At 46.0% G+C, this 23,752-nt stretch overlaps 1 protein-coding gene across 1 annotated transcript in view; it reads right to left on the reverse strand.

Annotated features, from left to right (window-relative positions):
• The window catches only part of CNTNAP2 (contactin associated protein 2), a 1,530,550-nt gene that overhangs the window by 178,409 nt on the left and 1,328,389 nt on the right, over positions 1-23,752 (reverse strand). The window contains exon 16 of the mRNA XM_033098968.1: positions 8,700-8,870. Within this exon, the coding sequence (XP_032954859.1) occupies positions 8,700-8,870 (171 nt within the window). The remainder of the gene's footprint in view (positions 1-8,699; positions 8,871-23,752) is intronic.

Consider the following 23,752-nt stretch of genomic DNA (forward strand, 5'->3'; position numbering starts at 1 on the left):
TATGTATGTGTGTGTATATATATATATATTTAATAAATATACACATATGTATATATACATATACATATATACACATACATATATATATATATAAAAGAAAAAATAACTCTGGAAGTTTAGTATTTCTCTATACTAATGACACACAACATATACTGTGTTCAAACACTGTGTGAAGACACTCTCTAATGAGAATGCCTATTATTTTCTAGGCACTGCACCTAATTAATTATCTTGTGGAAATTTGTCACTTTTAGGAAAATGAAAGACTTCTGTTTTAAATTTTAAATCAAGATTCATTAAAAAAAGAATCTCTTGTGTGGGCTGGATTTCAGTAGGAGGCTGGTCTTCTCAAGGTGCCTCTGGAGTGTGGAGGAAGCAGGACTACAGCTCTGTACAGAGAGGTGATTCTGTATGGCCAGCATAAGAGGAATTCCCAACTTCTTCTAGAAATTTCCATATTCAGCAGACATGGTTGAATCAATAACATCTAAGGTAACTTGGGCAAGTTCTCTTATTAGGAGGACATCGTACTCTAAAGTCTGTCCTTCTAACTCTAGGATAACTATGCCATATACTCAAATAAGTGTCCCTCAGTAAAATTAGCAAAGAAATCTGGGTAAATTCATTTATTATATACCAATTATTTGTATATCTTTTAACACTTAATAAAAGGCTCACAGCTAATACATTACATAGCTCTAATACAGCACAAATTTCATCTTTAATTTACATCTCTGAACTTGTTTTTCAATTTCTCTGAAATTTAAAAGTTTAAATCAGAAGCTGGAGAAATTTTTAAAAAATCACAATAGTGTTGCTATTTAGGTTTTTAAGTTTTTTTTGTTGTTTTGTTTTTTGTTTTTTGGAGGAGGTATTTTTAAATTTTTCTCATGGACTGGAATCACCAAGTAAGAATAGTCCTTTTGATCCCAAACCTAAGCACAAATTGAACTCACAGTTAGACTTGCAAAGGAGTAGAAAATTAAAAATTCTTCCTAAATCTATGTAGATAACATAAGTGGGCGTGGGTAAGTGAAATGAAAAATCTGGCGCTGGCACCTGATTTGTGTTAATAAAAACTCAGCGTGCATGTAACACATAAAACACCCTCAGTAACACTCCAAAGGCACGAGAGGCCAGTCGAGTGGATATTCCTTCTGTCTATGCAAGTGAAGCTCTTTTAATATAAAACGTTTTTTCAATTCTGAAATTGTGGAAGATAGATTGCCAATAATTTATTTCTTCTGATTCATCAGTTTCTATATGTTGCAGAATGTTTTCTTCTGTGTCTTTCTCGAGTATGTGTGTGACAGAAGGCTGCGTGTTGGAAAATAAAAGTTTTCCCCTTAATATCCTTTCTTAAGATTCGCAGGACATGAGACAGCTGACTCCACATTTTTGTGGCGATATGCCCGCTAAATGCAAGTATTTTCTCCGCGTCATCCTGGTGTCTGAAAGAGCTCAGACTTGATAAACACGAAAGCTTATGCTAAAATATTATGACAGTCTCGGGTCACTCTCCCGAAATGTTTTCTAGTCACTGAACGGCCCCTTCAAGAATTTCCCACTGTGTCTTCTGAAATCTCTTTTAAATTGAAAAACAAAAATAAAAATGCTAGGTTCACTATTTACTATCAAACACTTGCAAACACTTCCCTCCTCCGTTATTGTTCACCTTAAGGGAAACCTAACCATTGGGGCTCTCCGTCCTCCCTGACCCCCAATTTCTACCTCCGTGGTCTACTTTTATTCCTAATTCTTGATCTAAAAATCAGCCAGGGTGGTAGGGCCCAGCCCCCAGCACCTCCCCAAAGAACAAGCCCCTTTTGGGGTGGGCACTAGGGAGAAGGCCCCTGCCTTATGGGTCCTGAGAAGAAGAGCTGTCCCACTTTTCTGGATTTCCTGGCTTGGTGTCTCCCCTGAGGTCATTTCTCTGGGGCCTGAGGCCTGCTTGGGACTCCAGAACCTGCTGGGAGGCTAAGAGAGGCTGCCCACCTTATGCTTCTCACTCTCTCCTGCTGGTTGGGCCAGAGGTGGGCAGGGACTCAGTGCAGATTGGGGCGTGCACACAGCAGGGGCTCCCCTCTGGCAGAGTGCAGGCCAGATTGGGTCCGCTTGCACCTCACCCACTTTCTTTCTCCTGCCCCTCCCCCCTCACTATAATTTATGGTCCTGGGGAGCCAGCCCTTGTGGCATGTTTATATCCTGTGCCTTTTATCGTTATTGTTTAGAGGTGGGAAGGCATGGTTTTTCACTGGAAAGGGGGTACACCTATGGCTGCCTTGATGTGGAATCATTCACCGTGTCCTGGATGTACGTTATTCAATAAACACAGATTGGCACACCCAGAAAAAAATAAAAAAACAACCTCCCCCCGCCCCAAGAAAAATCCCTTTCCCCAGTGGTCCGTATCTGAGGGCCAGGAGGGCAGCTGGATGGACCCTTCACTTGTCAGCTCTTGTTCCGTTCTCTGGCACCAGAGGGTTCATTCAGCATGCGTCCTCCTGGGACAGACCCTGTCCCTGTTCTACTCCTGTCACCTGGTGGCCCCGGGACTGCAGCATTTGCTCACAGGCTTCCCACCCACTCTACCCCTTGCCATCACCACTAGAGACCCCAACAGTGATGTGGGCGACCAGCCACTGCTGCCCTCTGCTTCCCTGACTTTCTCCACAGCCTTTTCATGCAACCCAGGGTCCCACGCGGCCACACTGTGCTCTTTACACCTTCTTATAACTCTTCCAACTGCTTTCTTGGGAAATCCTGAAATCCGAATTTTCTCCGACCATGACCTCTGGCCTTCCACTTTTCACTGTGTTCTTTGTCATCCTTTTGATCATCGTCTGGCACTCGTGGTGATTTCCTTCTGCACCGACAGTTTTCACGATTCTGCATTGAGCTGAGCACCACATCCATTCAGTTCCCTCACTCAACAGATGCTGACCCGGCACCCACCACGTGTCAGGCTCTGACCGGCCCTGGAAACCACGGTGCACACTCTCCCACGTCTGTGCCCCGTGTCTGTGTGACGCAGCCACACCTTCCTCGTGTCCACGCCATCGGCGACCCTGTCATTTCTTCCTTTGTCAGCCTGAGCCTGACCTGTGCTTTCCTTTCCACTTGTGCTGAGGATCGGTGGAAACGATGTATCCTCTAAGAAAACTCTTCCCACTCTCAGAAGTAAATGTTGCCTCATCTGGGAAACCACAGTATGTTGCTTGTGCCTCAAATACTGATTTTATCTTATCCAAAACACATGAGTCTCTTTCACTGGGTTGCGTGCACCTCAGGCTGGAACTGTGTCTTAGTCTTTGGCACACACATAGTAGGTACTCAATAAAGAGTGGCTGAAATACTTAGAGCGCCCCGTGTTTAGAATCACATCTGAGCCCTGCCTGCAGATCCCCATGACCTGGGTCATATTTCATGCTCTGACGATCCCAAATGCTTGCGCTTTCCCAAACACCCATCCCGTCCCCCTTCCAATGCTTTTGTTTACAATTTTGTTTGCATTGTTCCCTCCTCCTAGAATTGTTTCCTCCTCCTCCTTCATCTAGCTGACTCCTTTGCTTCTGGATGCCCCAGTTCAGGTAGCACCTCGTCTTCTTCTTCATCCCCAGGGTGGGTTATGTGCCTCTCCTCAGGGAGTTTATAATGCCTTATGCCTGTCACTGTAATGGACTTATTACATTTTCACGATCATCAGCATCACATCTAGAATCAGCTGTGTAACCTGTGTGCCTCAGTTTCCTTATCTGTAAAATGTGGATAAAACTTATTGTTATGAAACGTAAAAATGTTAATATCTAGAAAAGCTTTAGAATAGTTTCTGGCACTTAGAATAACTCTCAATAAAGTTACGTATCCACATTAGAACTAAAGTGTTTGTCTCCCTCACTAGGTAAGGGTGTTGGGTTCTCTTGCCTTCCCCCTAAATCCCCAGGCTCCACCCCACTGCCTCTGACACAGCAGGTGCTCAGCACGTGGTGCTGGCCTGTTGATGGGACCACGGTCATGATTCTGACCATCTTGGTCAGAAAAGGGATCTCGAGAAATCAAGCCGTTCCCTTAGGGGTGACTCTGAAAAGATAAACAGATAACTACCTATGGTTGTGAGTCAGTTTTGTTTAGCAATATTCCTCTGCCATCTCAAAAATACAAACAAGCCAAAAAACACAAAAACACCACCACCAACAACAAAAAAACACACCAAAAAAATCGTCTCGGCTTTGGAAGGGGACCTGCCAGGCCATGGCTTAGGCTCTCCTCCTTACTCTGGCCTGCTCCTCAGCCCCTTCAGATGTTCTGATTCTGGGTCTCACTCATTGCCACCCCCTTGGGGACCTCAGTCCTTCAGCCAGTCCCTTTCCCTCATGTGTCACCAGTCTCTCTTCATTACCAGATTTTTCCCTTTAGCACATACACATGCCCGAGACCCTACATTTACAACAAGAACAATGAATAAAATCTATCTCTTAAGGATCTCTTGATCTCCATATTCCCCTCCACTCACCCCAGACACTGTCTTATTTTCTGACATGACACCTACATCTTAAACCTGATGGCACGTTGTATCCTTATTTTAGTGACCTCTGATTCTAGCAGTATCAAACATTCCCTTTTTGGTCTTTCATTTGATCCTGGGGGTGCCTTCCTACTTCTCGGCCAGTCTTCTACAAGTCCCTTTCCCTCTGTCTGGCCCTGCTATGTGCTTTCCTTTCTCGTTTCCTTCCACACATTTGTTTCGGGCAGCCTCATCCATGCTGAAGGCACCACGTACGTATTTCCTGGTGAGCTTCTAAGGGAAGATGACTCTCAGACTGTGTTTCTAATGCAGAGCTCTCTGTTGGTCTCCAGACTCATACGTGTCGTCTTGGATAGACACTCCCATATCCCGCGTCCACTAAACTCAAACCAGCCGAAATGTAGTTTGCATTTTGCCCGTGAATGCCATGCCCCTTAGCACAAGGTGGCCATTCTACAAATCATAGAAATCAGAAACCGTGACTCCATCCTAGAAACGTCCCCGGCCACTGCACTCTCACGATCGTCTTGTTAGAAGCTGCAGAATCTCTCCTGTAAGTGTGTCTCATATCCATAACCCTTCACTGCTGTCTTCTCGCTTGCCAGTCACACTTAACACAGACCCCCACTGCCTCGTGTCTGGCTTTCCATCATTTCCTGGTGGGTGAACATCTGACCATATCATGCCCCTGCTCACCATGATTTTCAGGGTCAAGCCAGGCCGACTCTGTCCCCCGGCACAGAGTAGTGATGCTCTGACCCCTGCCTGTCCTTGAACTCAGCCGTCCTCCGTGTGCCAGGCTCCCTGCAGCCCTGGTTCCCTCCTGAGTGCTTGGGTTCATCGCCCATGCTTCACTCACTGGTGCTCACCTCCTGTGACGTCTTTCCTTTCCTGATCCCTCTTCTCCCCCCGCCTTCTTTATCTTGCTGACTCCTGCTCATCCCTCAAGATTTAATTAAAGCATTACATTTCCTGGGAGTCACCCCTGTCCCTCCATCAGGTTTGATACCCCTGCCTCGCTCCCGCTGGGGCTCTTGGCCAACGTCTGTCCTGGGAGGCAGTGCGGTTTAGCGTCAACAGAAACGACTCTGGGACAGACACAAAATGTTTGGGGTCAAACACCAGCTCTGCCACTGCCTGGGCCAGGCACCTCACTCACTCTGTGCCTCAGTTGCCTCACTGGTGAAACAGAGATGTTAACAGTGGCGTCCACGTCAAAGGGTAGTCAGGGGAGTAAGGGAGATTATTTACGTAAAGGCCCTGAACAGCGTCTGAGACGTAGTGAGTCTGCACGAAGCTGAGTTTGCTCATTCTTATCATAACCACTGAGGTACTGGCCTGTTTTCCAAAACAGTCAGAATGGTCTTTGAGGGAAAGAAACCATGCGCGATTTAACCACGTTCCCTCAGTACCTAGCACGTCGCTTGGGACACGGTAGGTATTCAGTAAGTACTCACTGAGTAAATGAACACATATAGACAGTAAATAAGTGAAATACAGGCTTAAAATTTCACCTGAAAGTATGCTAATGAGGAAGATCGCTCTAATTTTACCGTGTGTGTTTTTTTCACTTGTGCAGGAAGATGTTGATGGCATCTCATTAACTTCGTGTAACCAGACGCACTGTTCTTACTGTCAAGCATCTTCCACTTCCGACAGAAAGGTGCAATACAGTTAATTAACAGAAATGTTATTCTGGAAACCAACAGGTAGGCATGAACTGTGACAAAAGTCCTTTGAGACACACGCAGAGAAACAAAATTTGAATGCCTATCGGAAAGAGATCAGAGGGCCTAACAAGTTAAAGGGAAAACAGGAAGTAGAGACAGTGAAAAGGTCTGACAGGAGGCACCGTCTTTCCTGAGCCCCCTCCCGGTAGCCAGTTGTTGCTGTGAAAATAATTACGTCCGCAGAGGGACCCCTCGGCATGAGAGAGAAGCAGGACTGAGATTTCTCCATCTCTCCGCGCTGCCCCCTGCATCCTGCAGACGAGAGTCTGACAGGAGAACAGTGACAAATGGGACACGGGCAAGCCTCAGTCAGGGCCATTTTCCCTCCACGTTCCTCATGAAAGCATCGCTTCTTGTTTACTTTGAAGAAGTTTCTCTCAAATACAGACACCTGCCTTTTTGCTCGGAGCACAGGCTCCTTTGGACGTCGATGGAGATGCCACATAACGATGGATGTTTGCCCTCTCTGCCCTTTGGGGATCCTAAAAAGGTATTCTCACCCTTAGTAATTATTAGAAGGTCTGGAGCACTCCAAGGAGAGGCCAGCCTCTAATCTGTGCCTTGAACGTACCCCACTTCTTTACCCAAAGTAAACTGTGTGACAGAAAAGAGCTCCGCGACAGGAGCTGAGCGGGGCTGCTGAGGACAGGGCCCTGTGGACGTCTCTCATTCACAGGGCCACCAACGGCGCGTGACACACAGGCAGAAGCACCGCCCTTGACACACGTGGTTTGTCTTCTTTCCGACGCAGACAGGGATTTACAAAACCAGGGGACATAAAGCAAGGGCAGGTGGGATGCAAGTGATTTTGTAGGAACTTACAGAATGACTCAAACACGGAATTGTCAACTTTCTGTATTTGCCATGAGATATTCCTAAAATATAATCCAACTCACGTGGAAGTCACAGGATAGTTTGATTCAATTACTTTTAACTTGGGACAGTAAAAATCCCTTTTAAATAATCCCAATCCATAATTCACGAAAGGAGAGATTTCTATTTATTTACTTATTTATTTTTAATTCTAGGGCTAGAATATCCTGTCTCCTTTTCAGTCAGATCTGGCTCAGATTAGATAGGCAATGAGTGTCCTCCAAAAGATGACACATTATAACACTTACTTCACTGAAGTAAATAATTCATGAACATCTACATTCTATCATCGTAACAACCCCCGGAAATTACCACCCCTATTTTATGGATTAGGAAGTTGGGATTCAAAGACATGAAGCCATTTGCCCCAGGACTGGGACTCACCCTGACAACGCCAACTCCCGAGTCTGCGCACTTTCCACAATCCCACTCCACCATTTCACACACACACAAGATCCTACAGGAGCTCACCAGAAAGACATCTCTTTGAGAGTCCCTTTTTTAAAGATCACAATGTATAATTAAAATGAGAAAAAGAGAAAAAGACCGCAGGAGGGACTTTTGGGACCAGACCCGTGACGGAAGCCCTCAGCTGAAGGGCACAGACTAGGAGGAGGAAGGCTTCTTGGGACGGGGAGTGGACGCTGAGATTTCATGGAGGGACACAGGGACACTGACTGGTTTCCCCTCATGGTTGTGTTTGTTGTCTTCCTGATTCTGTCTTCGTTGGAACAGCCCGCAGAGTTTGTAAATGTTCACCAAACCTGCAAGTCTGTGGACTGTACATTCCTAAAGCTGAACTTCATCCCCGAGGAGAAAAGGGCCCAGATTTGACGAGCACGTCTCAGATCCCGAGAACCCCCGCCTTCCCCCAAACCACATGACCGTGTGTTGAGGGTCTTCGGGACCAAGGCCAGCTGAGCTGAGCTAGGCAGCAGCATTTGCTCTCGCTCTCATTCTGTTGGTGTCTGCATCCTTGGCTAAATAAATTCAGAACACACATCTCTAGAGGGTGTGTGGGGGTGGGGTGTCTCTTCAGGAAAGCTGCAGACACCAAGTTTCATCATATCACTCAACAGTGTTTTCCATGCTGCTTCATTAACTCCTACAGACGTTAATTTTTATGATTCCTCTTTGCCTCTGTGTTACTCCCTCACTCTCTTACGCCTTATTCCTGATCGCTTTACACGATCCCCTGTCTACTCTTAACCCTGACTCCTTGGAAAATTAAACACACACACAAAGAAACATTAAGCGTGCCTTCCTCTCCCATGCTAGGGCGGTTCACTGATGACGCCTTCCTTCCTTCCTTCTCGTTCTCTATTGTCTTCCCCCTTACTGTTAGGCACTTGGTTCTTTCTCTTGCTTCCTTGAGAAGCATTGCTTTCACATCTCCACATGTCCCTGATTCCTTGGGAGCAATCAAAGGGCACACGGGTCCTTCTTAAGTTTGCATACTGACCTTTCAGCACCACTTATGGTTGAATCCAGTGAAGCTATACAACCAGAGCTAAGACCAGCCTGAGTGACAAGAGCGGCTCTTTACACGTTAACAAAGAACTTAGACTCACATTTCAGTTCGAGTTTGATGAAATCCGTGTTCCCCAGATTTTCCAGAAACACTCCTCGGGGGATTAATGTTTTGAAGTAGAAAGAAATGTCAGCACTGGTTTCCCCTTGGAAAGTAGAGAAGTGCAGGTAGGATGACGGGTTAGGGAAAGACGCAGCATTCCAATAATTCCCTGTGGGAAGAAGAAAAACACGGGGTCGTTTACACGTTGATTGTGGTAATAACATAAAAGATATCCATTTCTTGACTTTCAACAGACTCCCTTTGGCTACAGCCCTTGTTTCTTCTCACCCTCCGGAGCAACGTCACCCCAATCCCCACAAGCCGACCTGTGACTTCCCAAGAGTTATATGTGTATATGTATATACGATATTTCATTAGAGATTGATAGCTGAGGTTCTGACAAAAGTAGTTTTGAGGGACTCCAGGGAGTAGGTGCCCGTGGAGGAGAAATTGGAGAGAAGCCCCTGGTGTCACTGTGTATGGTGGCTGTTTTGATCTCCTGCATGTGTACTGGCAGCTTTGGTTGGTGCACGAAGCTTGTGGGCTGGACCCAGAGGGACATAAGAGGAACGAGAGGTCTCTGGTGTTCTCCTGCACCGTGGCCTTGGAATCACGTCAGCAGCTGCTCAGAAACGGGGTGTAGTGCTGTCAGAGTACAAGCGGGAAGCACAGAAGCTTTGTGGATACGAGGAGATGAGAAAAATGCAGGATGGCCAGGCCAGTTATTTCCCCGCCCCTCGTGCTCCCACCCCCCAAAGGTGAGTGGCTGTAAAGGCAGCGTCTCCTCTCAACCTAGTCCTCCCTGGGACTGCAGGTGACACGGTGACCCATGGGGAGTCTTGGGGGGTTGGGCGGTTCTGAGCTAAGCCCACCTCTGGGCTCTCAATCAGCCTCCAACCCTGAGCTCATGAAGAAGACGTGAGTGCATCCACTTCTCCTTTTCACTCCTTGTCCGACAGTAGCCAGTGTCCCCAGGAGAAAAGCGGTTCACAAGACAAAATAAAAACACCACACTGGACGACTCACATTCCATTGGAACAGATGGACCCAAACATTTAAATGAGACCAAGAGCTGACTCTCCACTTCATCTCCAGGGGAGAAATTCCTTTCTAATGTGCACATTTCTGAGTCCGTTTAGCATCATAGCTATGGACTAAACTATGTAGACATGCTTTAAAACCAGGACTAAAGCCTTTATCTTTAATATTAAACCGATGTTGAAGTCACCAGAGTTGGCTGAAGATGGAGTCGCTTATGCTAACTAAGCCCCACATCAGCAAAGCGAAGCTTAACTAGTAAGTTTCTGTGCTCAGCTCCCCCAGAAGAAGACGACCCAGGTCAACCAGTTGGCGCTTGCCTGCTCAGCACAAGTTACCTGACCCAGCTCCCAACTGTCCCTTTGCTTCGCGGAGGGAAAGTAACCCAGCTCTAATCAACCAGCAAATGCCCAGTCCACCTTTCCTGATCCTGCTCACTTGTGTCTATAAAAATCTCTTACACTGAACAGCTCAGAGCTCTTTTTTGGCTGCTAGAGTGGATGCTGCCCAAATCATGAATCCCGGAATAAAGTCCTACTAGAACAGCAAGTTGTCTGGGGAAACTTTTCTTGTGACACCGAAAATACATGAATTTTTTTTTTAAAAGAACTGATTTTTGCTATATCTTTCCTTCAAAGGGCACGATTAATCAACTAAGTTCAGCCTATCAGTTTCTATACATCACATTTTTTCCTTTCTTTTATGCAAATTATGCACCTGTGCTATATTAAGTCCAACTACTGTTCTTAAATAAAATTAACTTTGTGTTGGTACTGCTGTGCTTAAGCCACAATTTTAAATTAAATATAGAATACTGCTATGTTATGAGATATTAAAATACTCTCTTATTTAATTAATGTTATTTGTTTTGTTCTTACAGACATGAAGGATATAGTGATATCTAGATAAGTGAATGGCAATATATTACCAGTAAGTCAGCACAAACTATGTTTCTAAATGTCTTCATTAAAGTAAAAACAGTGGCGGTAGGGGAATCTATTAAAAGTCTTCATACAGTTTTAAGCCATATGTTTATTTATTTATTTTTATTTTTATTTTTTTTAAATGGCAAGATCATCTTTTTTCAGCAGGAGAAAAATAGACCAGTTTTCTCTTGGGAAGAAGAATACTAGATGACGTTGGTTAAATAACACCTGAAAAGAACCTTAACTTAACTATTTAATTTGTTGTTGTCTCAGGGCTGAGTCCTCTATCTGGCTCAAGATCTGGCTTAATATACAGTCAGAGGTGTTCAGTCTCCCCTCAGCAGCTGGCTGAAATAAAGGTCTTTTGAAATAAAACCTGAACCAAAAGGAGGAGGTTGTGACCCTCTCACCAGTCAGAGTTCTAGGGGGGAACGAAGCCAAGTCTCTGTGACCAGAGGGACTCAGCTCATCGTGAGTGTGTTTGTGTGTGAGTGTGTGTGTGTGTGAGTGTATGAGTGTGCGTGTGCGTGTGTGTGTGTGTCTGTGAGTGTGTGTGTGAGAGTGTGTGTGTGTGTGTGTGTGTGTGTGTGTGTATGTAACCAACCTAGGAGCTTGCAAGGATCCAGGTCCCAGCCAAACTTCCCCTGAAGCTGAGCAATTTCGTCTCTTTAGGCTGTATTCCTACGACATGAATGTAAGTAACATTTTAAAGTTGCAATCGAATTAAGTGCATTCTTATTTTCTGAGGTGGTGATATATTCACAGAAGGACAGTTGTCTAAAATGATTCCAGAAAACGGAAAGCTACAAGTAAAATATGTCAGTATTTATTTAGGGTCCAGCGCTGGTTATTCAGACAGAAACACCCCCAGAGAGGAGAAGGGCAGTTTAAGCTGTTGTTGTAGTTTGATGAAAGATCCCTACAGACGCCAATCCCATTTGTTCTAATTCTAGGCTCGCTAAGCAACTTCGAACTCATTTGCTCTCTTGAATGGATGTGTTCACAGGGAAATTGGGCCTTGTACAAATGGTGGTTACGAGTTGTCCTTCCGGAAATGTCTGCATTATGGCATGATATCGTTGGAGTTGCCCCTTGTGGGCTGTCCCCAATCTCTGGATGAATTTAGAGTCCACATTCTTGAGCAGCTATGGGGAGGACTCTACCCTGGACCTGAGTGGTGGGGCCGGAGCTCAGGTGTACACCCAGGAGGTGAGGAGGGAGAGCCCTGGGCAGAGACGGTTAGAAGTCCTATTTATGTTTATTTAAGAACTGCATCCTTTAAAATATCTAGTTTGGTTATTTATACTTTACGATGTACATAATGTGTGAGTACAGTAGTACATGGATAGAATTTAGCAGTGAGCATGCGTATTGGGGGGTGGGCTTACAGGTTTCACTGAGCAGGACACGTTCCCTGATAAATGTCTGATGAGCCCAGGCCCCAGTCTTGGGATTTGGGGTTGTAACAAAATAACATGTGTGCTTTTTCCTTGCACTTCATGATAAAGGAGCTTATACTATTATTATTGTTTGCTTATATTGCTCCCAATGGACTGTAAGCTCTTTGAAAGCTGGGAGCAAACCATTTCATCACCGTAACCTTTGGCCCCAGAACATAGTAAGTACTCAACAATTATTAAATCAATGGGTGAGTGAATAGTGGCCTCTCTCAATTATAGTCAATCTGCTTGAGAGTAACCTGAGGATTGAAGATACTAAATAAATATAAATAAAAGCGAATGTGGCTTTAGCACCTGCTATTACCCGGATGCTGGTTCCACTAGCGCGCCCTCACGTTCCGTACACATGACTTAGTTTCTCCGAATCCCTACGGACCTCGCTGGACAACGCCATGGGTTTGCAAGACTGATGGCCTCCTATCCTTAAGGCTGTTGAAACGGCTGAAGTTTGTACTCACTATCAAGGCCAGTGCTGTGGAGGGTAAAGTGACATTGGATAAGAACACCACATTGGAAATAAGAGATTCACTCTATGGCAAAGACTGGTGCGGAGCAGGTGGCAGGGGTGGCTAGCCTGGACAGGCAGGGGGTGGGGCAAGGTTGGAAACTGAGAGGGAAAGCGTGAGGCAGAATGGAAAGAAATATCAGCGACTGGAGGGGCCCCGTCAACAGTAACAATAAGGGCATGGATAGGAGGGGCCGGGGCCTCAGCCGAGGGCGGGGACAGCAGGACTCAAAGGCTGGCACGAAGGCTCCGGGAGCTCGACGGCTCGGCTCGACAGGCTGGAAAACAACTCGGGCAAGTGAGGAGCTTTTTAAAGACATTCCAGGCACACCTTGAACTCGTGTGTGGCAAGAGGAACCAGGGAGGGCCTCCGGCTAGTGCGGAGAGAAGGGAATGGGCAGCAAACCAGGTACCGCTGACCGTTATCACGTCAAACCTCCCTGAGCCGTCACCGGCAAGTGCAGCATCATCTCCTCACCCAAATTCCGTCACGGCCATTTCCTTTCATCTCACTGAGGATTATCTGGTATGGGATTCTGACTTCAACATGTCTAACTGCATTTTTGGATGGGCAGCAATTAAGTTGAAGCCTGGTTTTAATTTCTAACAAAGCATTACATAGTTTTAAGAGTCAAGTGGTGCTAGAAGGGATATAGCAAAATGCAGTTCCCGCTCCACCCCTTCTCACCCAAACCCAGCTTCTTGGACAACTCCTTCTACACGTCTACCTCTTTTAATTACAGCCCTGTATTTCTAAAATCTACGTGCGCAGACATTCACTAATGTATGCATCTTGGATATTCTCTGCTGACTTTCCTGAATGCAAGAGGAGGACTGAGCGTTTTTACAAGCCTGCATGTTCCCTTTCTCCGTGTTCTCCCCAAACAGCCGAATGACAGATTTTTGGTGATGCTGAAATTGAATATATTCTAATTCCCGAACCTCCTGGAGTTCTGCCATTTGCTTCTCAGCTGCCTGTCAGCAGTGTGTATGGAGAGGTTTTCTTGTACGTTCATAAGGAACAACCGACCATGAGATCTGCCAATGCCCCTCTGGGATGGTGGAAGCAAGAGCAGGGGGAGGCGGGGAGGGTTGGGGGCAGGGCTGTGGGGGTCACAGCAGCGAAGTCAGGGGGCTGCTGTGGCCTGCCTGTCACATGGGGAAGCTGCGTGTACGGGGCCACGACCCAGCTCCAGAATCTGACCGTCTGGCTCTGTCACCCCCACCCCCTGAACCCCTACAGACGGATTTCTTGATTTTCTTAAATGGCAATTTCCTCATTTGTACAAGGGAAACTCTTTCCTAGGGAGCTGAGAATCACGGGAGGCGATCCATGAAACGCACCTGGTAGACTGCTGAGCACAAAGTCAATATTCAACATGTGTTGTTAATCACCACTGAATTGGTGACTTTGGTCATTACAGTCACTGCCCAGGGGCTTGGCCAAGGAGGGAGGGGAGGGAAAGGACAAGAGCGAGCCAAGAAGCCTGGGGCTTCAGCCTGCTTTACCACAGGGGGTGGTTCTATAAGGAGAAGCAGCGAGCCAGCCACCCCCCGCTGAGTGGAGAGCGCACCTTGTAATTCTGACCTCCAGCTGCTGGCTCATCTCGGACTCAAATCCACATCTGCATTTCGTCCTGTTCTCCTGTCTCACTCCCCTGCTCCCTGCCCACTGGCTTCCAAAACTGTGTGCTCCCCATTTCTTCATCTCCTTACAGACTTTAAAAACAGGTTTTCCCTTCAGGATACACAAATGGGAATTATCCTTGAGCCCTGGCGATGTGCTATGTATGGGGTTATAAAGTAGTCCTTCGATACAAAATCTGGTCAAAGGAACAGTGACGGAGCCAGTAAGAAAGTACTTAGCCAAAACCTATAAATAATTTTGTCTGAGCAAAGGTAGACCAGATACAGCTGTAGGGTGGCCTGGCAGGCAGAGGTGCGGGGCAGGAACTGGAGGTGTCCCCATGATATGTCGGGCCCCTGCTATCTTTCCTTCCTCCTCAGAAGGGAGGGAGGTAATTAGGGAAAGGGGAGGAGGCAGTGGCTGGACGAGCTGCATTTGGCTGACGTGGAGAAGAATGCCCGTGGGCTCAGCCGGCCGTGGGCTCGTGAGGTGTGTGGCTGTGGGTGTGCTCTGCACGTTAGTGGGTTCCTCCATCCTCTCTCAGATTAAGCAGTGTCCTCAGAGCCACCAAGTGGCCCCGCGCTGGGGCTGCACTGAGAAGCTTCTACAGCTTCTGCTTTAAGTGGCAAGCACTTTCCAACATAAACACTAGCTGGAGGAGATGGAATTACTCTGAAAATTTTTAGTGACCCAAAGGCTAGAAATTGGAGTGTTCTTTGAGCTATGCAATGAGTCTTTTGTTGTTTACTATTGCTGGGTGCTATGTACAACAATGAACCTGAGGGCTTCATTTGCAAGCAGCGTCATGCCTCTTTGTAGAGACGTCCTTACTGGTAGAAAAAAGTTACTTCCTTAATTAAACCATTTTTGTCCATTCAGGAACGTCAAAGTAGCTTTGTTTAGCTCTCAGCCTCTCGTCGGGGGCAAGCTAAACTCAAAATGAAGGGCTGCAAGTTACACTGCTTCTCCCGAGTTACTGGTTCTCCCTGCCGTGTTTCACGCTCTCCTGCAGGCCTGTCCCACTGCTACAGCCCAAGAGGGAATATTACACACTTGTGGGAAGTGGTAACAATATAAATTCTCCACCCTGTGTCTCTCTGTGATTTGGTTCCTTTGGGCAAGAATGAGGATAGGGTCCCACAGAGAAAAAGAACATGATGATGAAATCCCCAAGGTCATGAGGCTTAGGGTGCTTCCTGCACTGCTGAGGGCTGATCAATAACCTGACTCTGGGGGGTGTGATAACATGGGCTTGTTCCTAATTAGCCAGGGAAACTCATCTGTCGAATCTTATCGCTATTTAAACATAGTGATAAGAGGTGACTTTATTCTGAATGCTTGGAACAGTTGTGTGTACTGGGGTACTTGGAGCTGGGAGCAGGTCTACATGTTCTTTTCACGTTCTTCAGGGTTTCCACACTGGATCTCTCTATGTCCTCCAACTTTCCTTATTGGGGCTTTTAGTTATGCCTAATTTATACGAATTACCCTAAGCGTATTGGGATTCCAAGTTTAAAGGGAACAACTGCAAGTGGACAAATGAGTAACTAGGTATGTAATGGAAATATTTGAGCTTCTTGTTCTTCACTCAAATTTCTGCCTTGGGAAAATACCGAAGGTTTCTGTGCGATTGATTCCAAAGAACAAGGGAATAGCAAACCGGAATCTCTCACACCCGGGTGAGTTAAGGGCTGGAGGAAGTCCTGCTCGATTCAGCAAAAATATTACTGATTGCATGTGGAAATTGGAGGACAAATTTATATCTTCTATACGCGGGTTGAAATAACTATTTAACAAGCAGTGTAGTACACAGAAGCGGCCATGGGAGGGCGACTCTCCCACCTTGGGGACTGTCCTTCCTTGAAAGGCTTGTGAGTGTCGGTCTCAGAGCTAAATCTGCTTTTCTCTTTTCCTGAGACATTTCATCTACTTTTATGATTGCAAGTACTAACCATAGGTCAATGATTCCCAGATTTATACATATAGTTAGACTCTACCATGAGTTTAAGATTAAGATATGCATTTCTTACTAGACAGCGCTATCTTGACCTACAAGTACCTCAAACTCTAAATGACTGAAAGTGAATATATATATATATATATATATATATATATATATATATATATATATGTATTATTAACTCTACCTGCAGTCTTCTCCACAGTGGAGCTACTCCCACTTTGCCACTCAAGCCAGAAACATGGGAGCCATTCCTCGTTATCCAGTCACTCTCCGAGGCCCGATAACCACACCTCCAATATATTCTGCAGTATGTCCCCTCCTCTCCATTCCTCCGGCTGCCTGGGCTCAGGCCATCCTCTCCTGCCGGGATGCCACACTAACTTCCGGTTCTGCTTTCAGTGTTGTTTATAGTGGCTGCAGCCTTTACAAAGCCAACAGAGAAATCTATCTAAAATGCACAACTGTTTCACCGTCAGGAGGGAAACCCCTCGTGGTCCCAGAAGGCAGCAGAACAGACACACTGCAAGCCCCTTGCACAGGTCTGGGTCGTCAGCCCGCACTCACGGCCGTCAACAACGGCTCTGAGGGCTGCCAGCCCTGTGGATGTCACGTCTGTCTCTACTAGGTCTCCCACTGCTATCTGCCCCCTCTTCTCTCTTTCTCTCCGTATAATTGTCATTCATGGCCTAATCCCATTAAGTTCCCATTTTATCGTCTGCCCTGTTGTCATGAAGAACGGTCACAGCAGAACTGTGAGCGCTTGTGATGTACTCAGCCACACTCGGCCGCGCTGCAGAGAAGGAAGCTGGATCGTGAGGTGGTCCTTATGTACCGAGACACTGCAAACCCCCTAGGGTCCCGCATCCATAGGAAAACAGATTTTATATCAAATCCATTAGGTGAGTACAAAGTGGAATAAAGCCACCCATCCCAGCTGAATAGTGGGTGTGAAAATTGGAAACGGCCTTACACGGCACAGGAATGGACTGACAGGATCTACACAATTACGTTACACAAATCAAAGTCTCCTTTTCGTGCTCTTTTCATTACCAAGATTCACACATCGTATGCAGAGGTACTGTCGTTTTCCTACGGAAAACTACCACGGTTCCCACGTCTCCAGGGATGGCGGTCAGTAAAACAGCAGAACGACCCACGGCACAAAGAGCGGAGGAACAAATGGATGTAAGCTTTGAAAACCTGTTTCTTTGTAAATTAGAAAAACAGTCCTTTGTCAACAGGGTTGTTGGAATGACGTAAAGCAGCGTTATAAGAACTATGAAAAGGCAAAACATTTCTTGATGCTTATATTTAGTAATAATAATAGAAAAATAACAGACTTCTTTGTAGGTAGGGGTGGGGGAGTTGGTGTGGGTTTGTTTATAACCTGCCCGAGTTTCTTAACAACTCATAAATACTTGAGAAGAAGGGAACACGGTTGGAAGAAGGCCTGAAATCAAGTTCCATTCAGCAGCTTAGTGAAAACAATGTCTACTATACAAAGAAACGGGGCATCCGCGCCGAAGCAGAGGCTTGGAGGTGAAGGATCAGAAGCGCTCGCTGAGGACACGACCCCATTTTGCGAGCACGCTTCTTTGCGGGGTTTTCAGTGTCAGACCGGGTTCCCAGATACTGACCTTTGTCATGGTCACCAAAGATCGTGACACGGAATTCAAGTGGACGGCACTGGTCTGAGGTGGTGTAAGACTCATAGGACGTTTTTAAACTTTTGTGTCACATAATTAAAACAAAGAAGAAGGTGAGAGCCATAGCGTCTGATAGGTTGATTTAGAATGGTTTTAATGTCAAAGGAGCCTGAGAATTCCAGGACAGACGGCTTGAGTGGTGACGAGTGGCCGAAATGCCCGGGGAGTGACCAGCGTTCTCATAGGCTGCTGCCCAGGACGCCACCTCGCAGCACCGCACAGCCCCGGCTGTGACCAGCCACCGTGTAACAGGCGCGCACCGAATGAAAACCTGCTGCTGCAAATGGCGGGACCTCAGTCCCCATGTATCGATCGTAATGTGGTGTGAAAGCACACACCTGGACAGTGAAATCCTGAATAAGTGATGGCAGTGAAATTCAGCCTGACCTGCCACGTTATGATTGCACTCACACTTTCCACTTCAAAACCGCAAGTTGTGGAACAGGTTTTGGCGTCCTAGTCTTGCCTTTGGTGTCCCAATACGGGGGAGCCATGGGAAGGCAGCTTGTCGAGAACTGAGCTGCCTGGGAATCTCAGTACTCTAAAAAGGGAATTTAGATTATCACGACGAGCAGCAGAAGTTACAGTTCTAACTACCATCGCATGGCGCTGTATGTCGTGCTGCTTTGAAACCCAGTAGATGGTGGCATGACCGGAGTTCGGAAGCAAAGGCTTCCAGCAGTCTAGGCTGGCAGACACCCAGAGCTCAGCAGCTCTGACACGTGCTGCATCCTGACCTTTTCTCAGTCTTGGGGTTCGGGACAAAAAAACAGGAGCTTCCCAATTTAAGTCCAAAGGTGCACAAACAAAGCACCGCATGGATCCTGATGGAACCAACCTCACATTTCACCTCTGCGAAACTTTATGAGAAGTTTATGGGGATTTATTGTTTCAAGAACAGAAGGACATTTACCTACAGATGCAGGGGAATAAATTTCAAGTACATTTAGTATTGGAGAATGGATGCTTTAGTGCTGATTTCAATCCACTTGACTTTCTCCTTAATCTTCTACCCTCCACCTTGAGTTGAACACCACAGCCACACACACACACACACACACACACCTTTTTAGTTTGGTGTTTCGGTGGTTTGTAAAAGTTTAAAGAATGTGTGCTATGTGCTAGGAATTAAATGACCTTTGATGTTCCCTGTGAGACACAAATAAAGGTTAAATTCCCACCCCCCTGCATTTTTTTGCTTATTGGACTGTATTTTTCAAAAGGCACTATGTAGATGGGATTAAAGAAGGCCTTAGCTTTTGCATTTGGATTATAGGTCTCTGGACCTCACCCTAAACCCACACTATAGTCCTGAGAAAGAATAACGTTCCTGAGGCCATACCTTTCACAGGTGAGGCTTAGATGCCACCGAGGCATTCTTACGCTATAAATTGCCCATGACTAGCTAACTAACTAACTGACACAACTAACCAACTAACTATCATGCTACAAAGCTTTCTTCTTACAATGAATTCTCACTGGTCATAAGCAAAATTTTCTTCACCAATACTTATTCCATTAAGATTCTGGCTTTCATACTTACTAATAGGTAACATCACAGGGCTATTAATAGTTATTGATAGTAGCTAAAATCTATCAAACCATGCTCCAAGCAATACTTTAGGCAGGCATTATCTCAATCGTCACAACATCACTTCAAGTAACTAGCATTCTCTCCATTTTTCCTATAAGGAAACTGAAGTGCGGAAAGTTTAATTTGAGTTTCACTTCAAACCTAGGGCTCGTGGCTTCGATATCAGTGCTCTTTCCATGAAAAAAATGTTGCCACTTTTTTTTTTTTAATACAGCAATTCTCTCCCACTCCCCCACTTTTATAAATGAGAGTGCTGACACTCAGAATGTCCCGACGGGATTTTATACTGGGCTTTCGGCTTTCCCAACAGCTGAGGGAGCCTGAAGGTGCTACTGTATCCTGGTCTTCAGATTGCAGCTGAAGGAGAGTCAGGGGAGATTCTTCCGTAAGGGTCAGATAAGCCGAGGGAGAAGACGGCCACGTGCGGCCTCACGTCTCCCCGAGAACATACTGTTCTCCACGCACAGCCCAGACTTCATGAAAGAGGTGGCACCTAGCGGCCTCGTGGCTGTGTCTCTGCCTCTGAGGTCATCCTCCCGATCTCTCCCTTGTTCGTTAGGCTCCAACCGCTCCAGCCACACCAGCCTTCTTTCTGTTCCTCAGTCTCAGGACCCGTCTCTTCTGCCTGCAATGCTTCCCACAGATCTCTGAAGGATCGGCTTCTTCTCATTGCTCAGAAGAGCCAAAGCCACTTTCTCAAAGAAATGGAAACTCCAACCTGAACGTTGACTCCATTTTTTATAGCATGGCATCACTGTCTAAACATCCCTGTATGAGTTAAGTTTACTCATTGCTGACTGTCCTTCCTGAACTAGTATATTCTGTCCTGTGTTGTGTTTCTAGCACCTAGACCTGGCTTAGCACATACCATGTTTCCCTGAAAATAAGACCGGGTCTTGTATTAATTTTTGCTCCAAAACACGCATTGGAGCTTGTGTTCAGGGGATGTCCTCCTGAAAAATCATGCTAGGGCTTCTTTTCTGGTTAGGTCTTATTTTCAGGGAAACACGGTTCGTAGGTGATTGATGAATGAATGAATGAGACATGTCACCGTTGGGCTCTCCAGCTTGGGAGCTGTGGCTCATTAGCCTACCAGCCAAGGAAGGCTTCCAAGACTCAATCTCACGTGGGAATAGAGTTGCTATTTGAGTAAGTTAAGCCTTGTTCTTACATCAGGGATGTGATGAGTTCAGTGACAGTTGCTGAAGTTATTTACAAAGCATAGCACAGAAATGATCTCAGATGGCAAAATACTGAAGCGATTCCTATTTATTCTTTGTCTGGGCATTTGTGATCCTTTCTCAGAGGACACCGAGCCGAGCGGAATGGCACACTTCCTGCTTGCATGCAGCACACGGGAGCAGCTCGGCCGCATGGAGGTGGAATGCTTTTGGGAAGGAGGCCAGTGGCTCCAAACCGGCTTGGACGGCTCAGCTTTCTAAGGTCCTAGACTCCTAAAGAAGTTGTTTGAAACACGCGTCATGTCGGCTGCACACTGGGTTAGACCCCGGGTAAAGGGTTCAGTTTTCCCATATGAACTGAAGTTGGTACGGTAAGCTTCACAGTGACAGCGATCATGACTAACCACTGGTCTTGGGTTTGCAGCCCTGCACCCAATCCTGGAGCATGGCTCTGGCTGGGAGGATGCATTCTCCAGCTCTGATGCCTCCAAGTAACTTTGCATTCAAGGAATGTCGGGTGCTGGGCCGGACTCGTGCAACAGTTCTGCCCACGCTCCGGGTCTCTCCTGCCATCTCAGGGTGGCGAATGATTATTTCAGTCCCACCAAAGGCTCTGAAGTTCTTTATCGTGTCCAGGAAGGAAGCTCTTTTACTCATCGGTAAGTGCATAGGTAAGTGCTCCAGTGCTGGATGAGGGTAAGTGCTGCAGAATTTTGCTTGCCGTCACAGCACAGGCTCTTGCGGAAATGGGGAGAATCACACATTTGAGGGACAGGAATGTAAGAAGGCGATGATTGGTTTGAGCGCCCTTCCATCTCTTGGATTTCCAAATTGCGTCTCTAGCTTCACCTGTATCAACCCAGCTACCAGATACTAACACACCAAACCTTCATAATGTGGTGGTTGGTAATGCCTTAATGATTCTTCACCCCTGCTTTTTAAATTATTTTAATAAGGGACTCCTAAAGATTGAAATGCCTTTAACATCCAAACTAATTAATCTCTAACGCTATGATTTCAAGCATCAACACAGTGAAAATAAATAGTTCAGTATTCATGGTCTATATTTTATATCTAGTGGCTGCTTTTCAGCCGTAATCTGTTTCACAGCCAACACACACACACACACACACACACACACACACACACACACACAAATGTTCAGCATAACGATCTCGACGATGAGGGCACAACATTAGAGGAACAACATGGGACATAAACTCTTCTAATTTTCTCCACCAATGAGAATCAAGTAATACTTTCCAAAGTTTACATGTGAGAGTGAATTTGGACGCTGATAGTTTTAAGTAGGAAAAAATAGTCAATTTCTCTCCTTGAGGAAAATGAGGTACACGTTGGAAAGTGCTTAATAAAAAGGACAGTGTGAAGGCAACTTGCCACACTCCGTGAAAAAAGATTAAACCGCTTCATGACTTTTCATTTTAACACTAAACTTCAAAATATCTTTCTCCGAAGAAAATACACGGGAAAATTTCCCCTTGCTCTATTTTACATGCTTGAGAAACTATAAAGCATTCCACTGTGTATTAATCAGAAAACTCAGAGCAGGAAGGGAGAAAATTTTCACAGAAATAATTTGGAAGATGAGAGACTAGACCTGATTAGTTTCCCCAAAGTATCACAATTCTGGTAAGGATTATTTCCCACGAGTAAAACGCAGTATTCCCTTCAGATTATTTTCCCAGTGGTGCTCTTTTTGTGCGTTTCCATCCGATATTCAGTTCTTTCATAATCATCAGCTCACAAATTTCAGTGTGTACTAGAATTATCTGCAGGGGCTGCTAAAAAAGGACAGCTTTCTGAGCCATAAACCCAGCTACTTGGAATCAGTCCATTCTGGGCCCAGGAATCTGTCCTTTTAATGAGCGAGCACCCCAGTGGCTTCTGGAAACTACAGAAGTTTTGGAAACATGCCTTTGGAATCTATGTAACTCTCTGATCACTTAGGACAAGGCTGGCTAATTTTGAACTTGGTGAAGGGTAAACATGACATTCTTTCTTGTTATTGGTACAGCTGGATCAGAGGCTTTACACTGAGGATGCAAGGACAGTCTGTCAAGAAATCCTGCCTCGCTCCGGATTTTGGTTTCCATGAGCAGGAATCCCTCAGAAGCCGCACACACGGACACTCACGGAGCAGGTCCAATGGCTTTGGTGCAGAAGGACTTTGCTTCCTTCTCCAGAGACAGCCTGACATTGACAGTCAAACTTGGCTTCTCTACATGTCTCCGGGAGAAACAGAGTTTGGGTTCAGTCCACGATCCAGCAGGGAGGAAGTTCAGAGACCTGGCCTGCAGCGTTTATTCCTGGTCTCCGTGCTTATTCATTCATGCTCACTGAGCTTAAAGGACACTGTTCTCCCTGGTTCTCTTCCTTCCCCATCACTCCTTTCCATTCCTTGGTTCTACTGCCTCTGAACGTCTGACTACTTGTCTCTCTGTTCTTCTCTCCGTATCCTGTCTCTCTGTGTCATCTCCACTACCTCCCACTGAGAACCACCATCCACGTCTCCAGCACAGACCTCTAATCGGAGTTCTCAAGTGCCCCAATTCCAGCAGGACACGTCCATCTTTTCAGATTTCCTACCAGAAGCTTGAAAGAGCAAGTATACAACCAAACTCATCGCCCGAACCCCAAAGTGGCCTCCTTTGTGGTCTGTACTGTAAGGATGTCACCACTCTCGAAGCAACAACCCAATGTGAGGATGCTTCCGGCTCTATTCGCAGCCACAATTCCTATGCCCAAGCGAAATCAGATGCCACATTCTGTCACTTTTACCTCTAAAACGTCTCTCAAGTTGTCTCCTGTTCTTTTCCCCAGGGCTCTTGTCCCCCTGGCTCTAATACCTCCCACCACACAAGTCACCTTCTGCCAGGCCAACAGGACACAGACTCAATTAGCAGCACCTGTCACACATCTTGCCTGCAAATCCAACCCCCCTCTATCTGTGATGATATTTTACTTTTGTTTTCCTTTCTTTCTTCTTTGTCTTAGTTAACAAAAGTGCTATTATTTGTAGAGATAATGATG

Source organism: Rhinolophus ferrumequinum, chromosome 26 (genome assembly GCF_004115265.2).
Source record: "Rhinolophus ferrumequinum isolate MPI-CBG mRhiFer1 chromosome 26, mRhiFer1_v1.p, whole genome shotgun sequence".
In the NCBI taxonomy this organism is placed as follows: Eukaryota; Metazoa; Chordata; class Mammalia; order Chiroptera; family Rhinolophidae; genus Rhinolophus; species Rhinolophus ferrumequinum.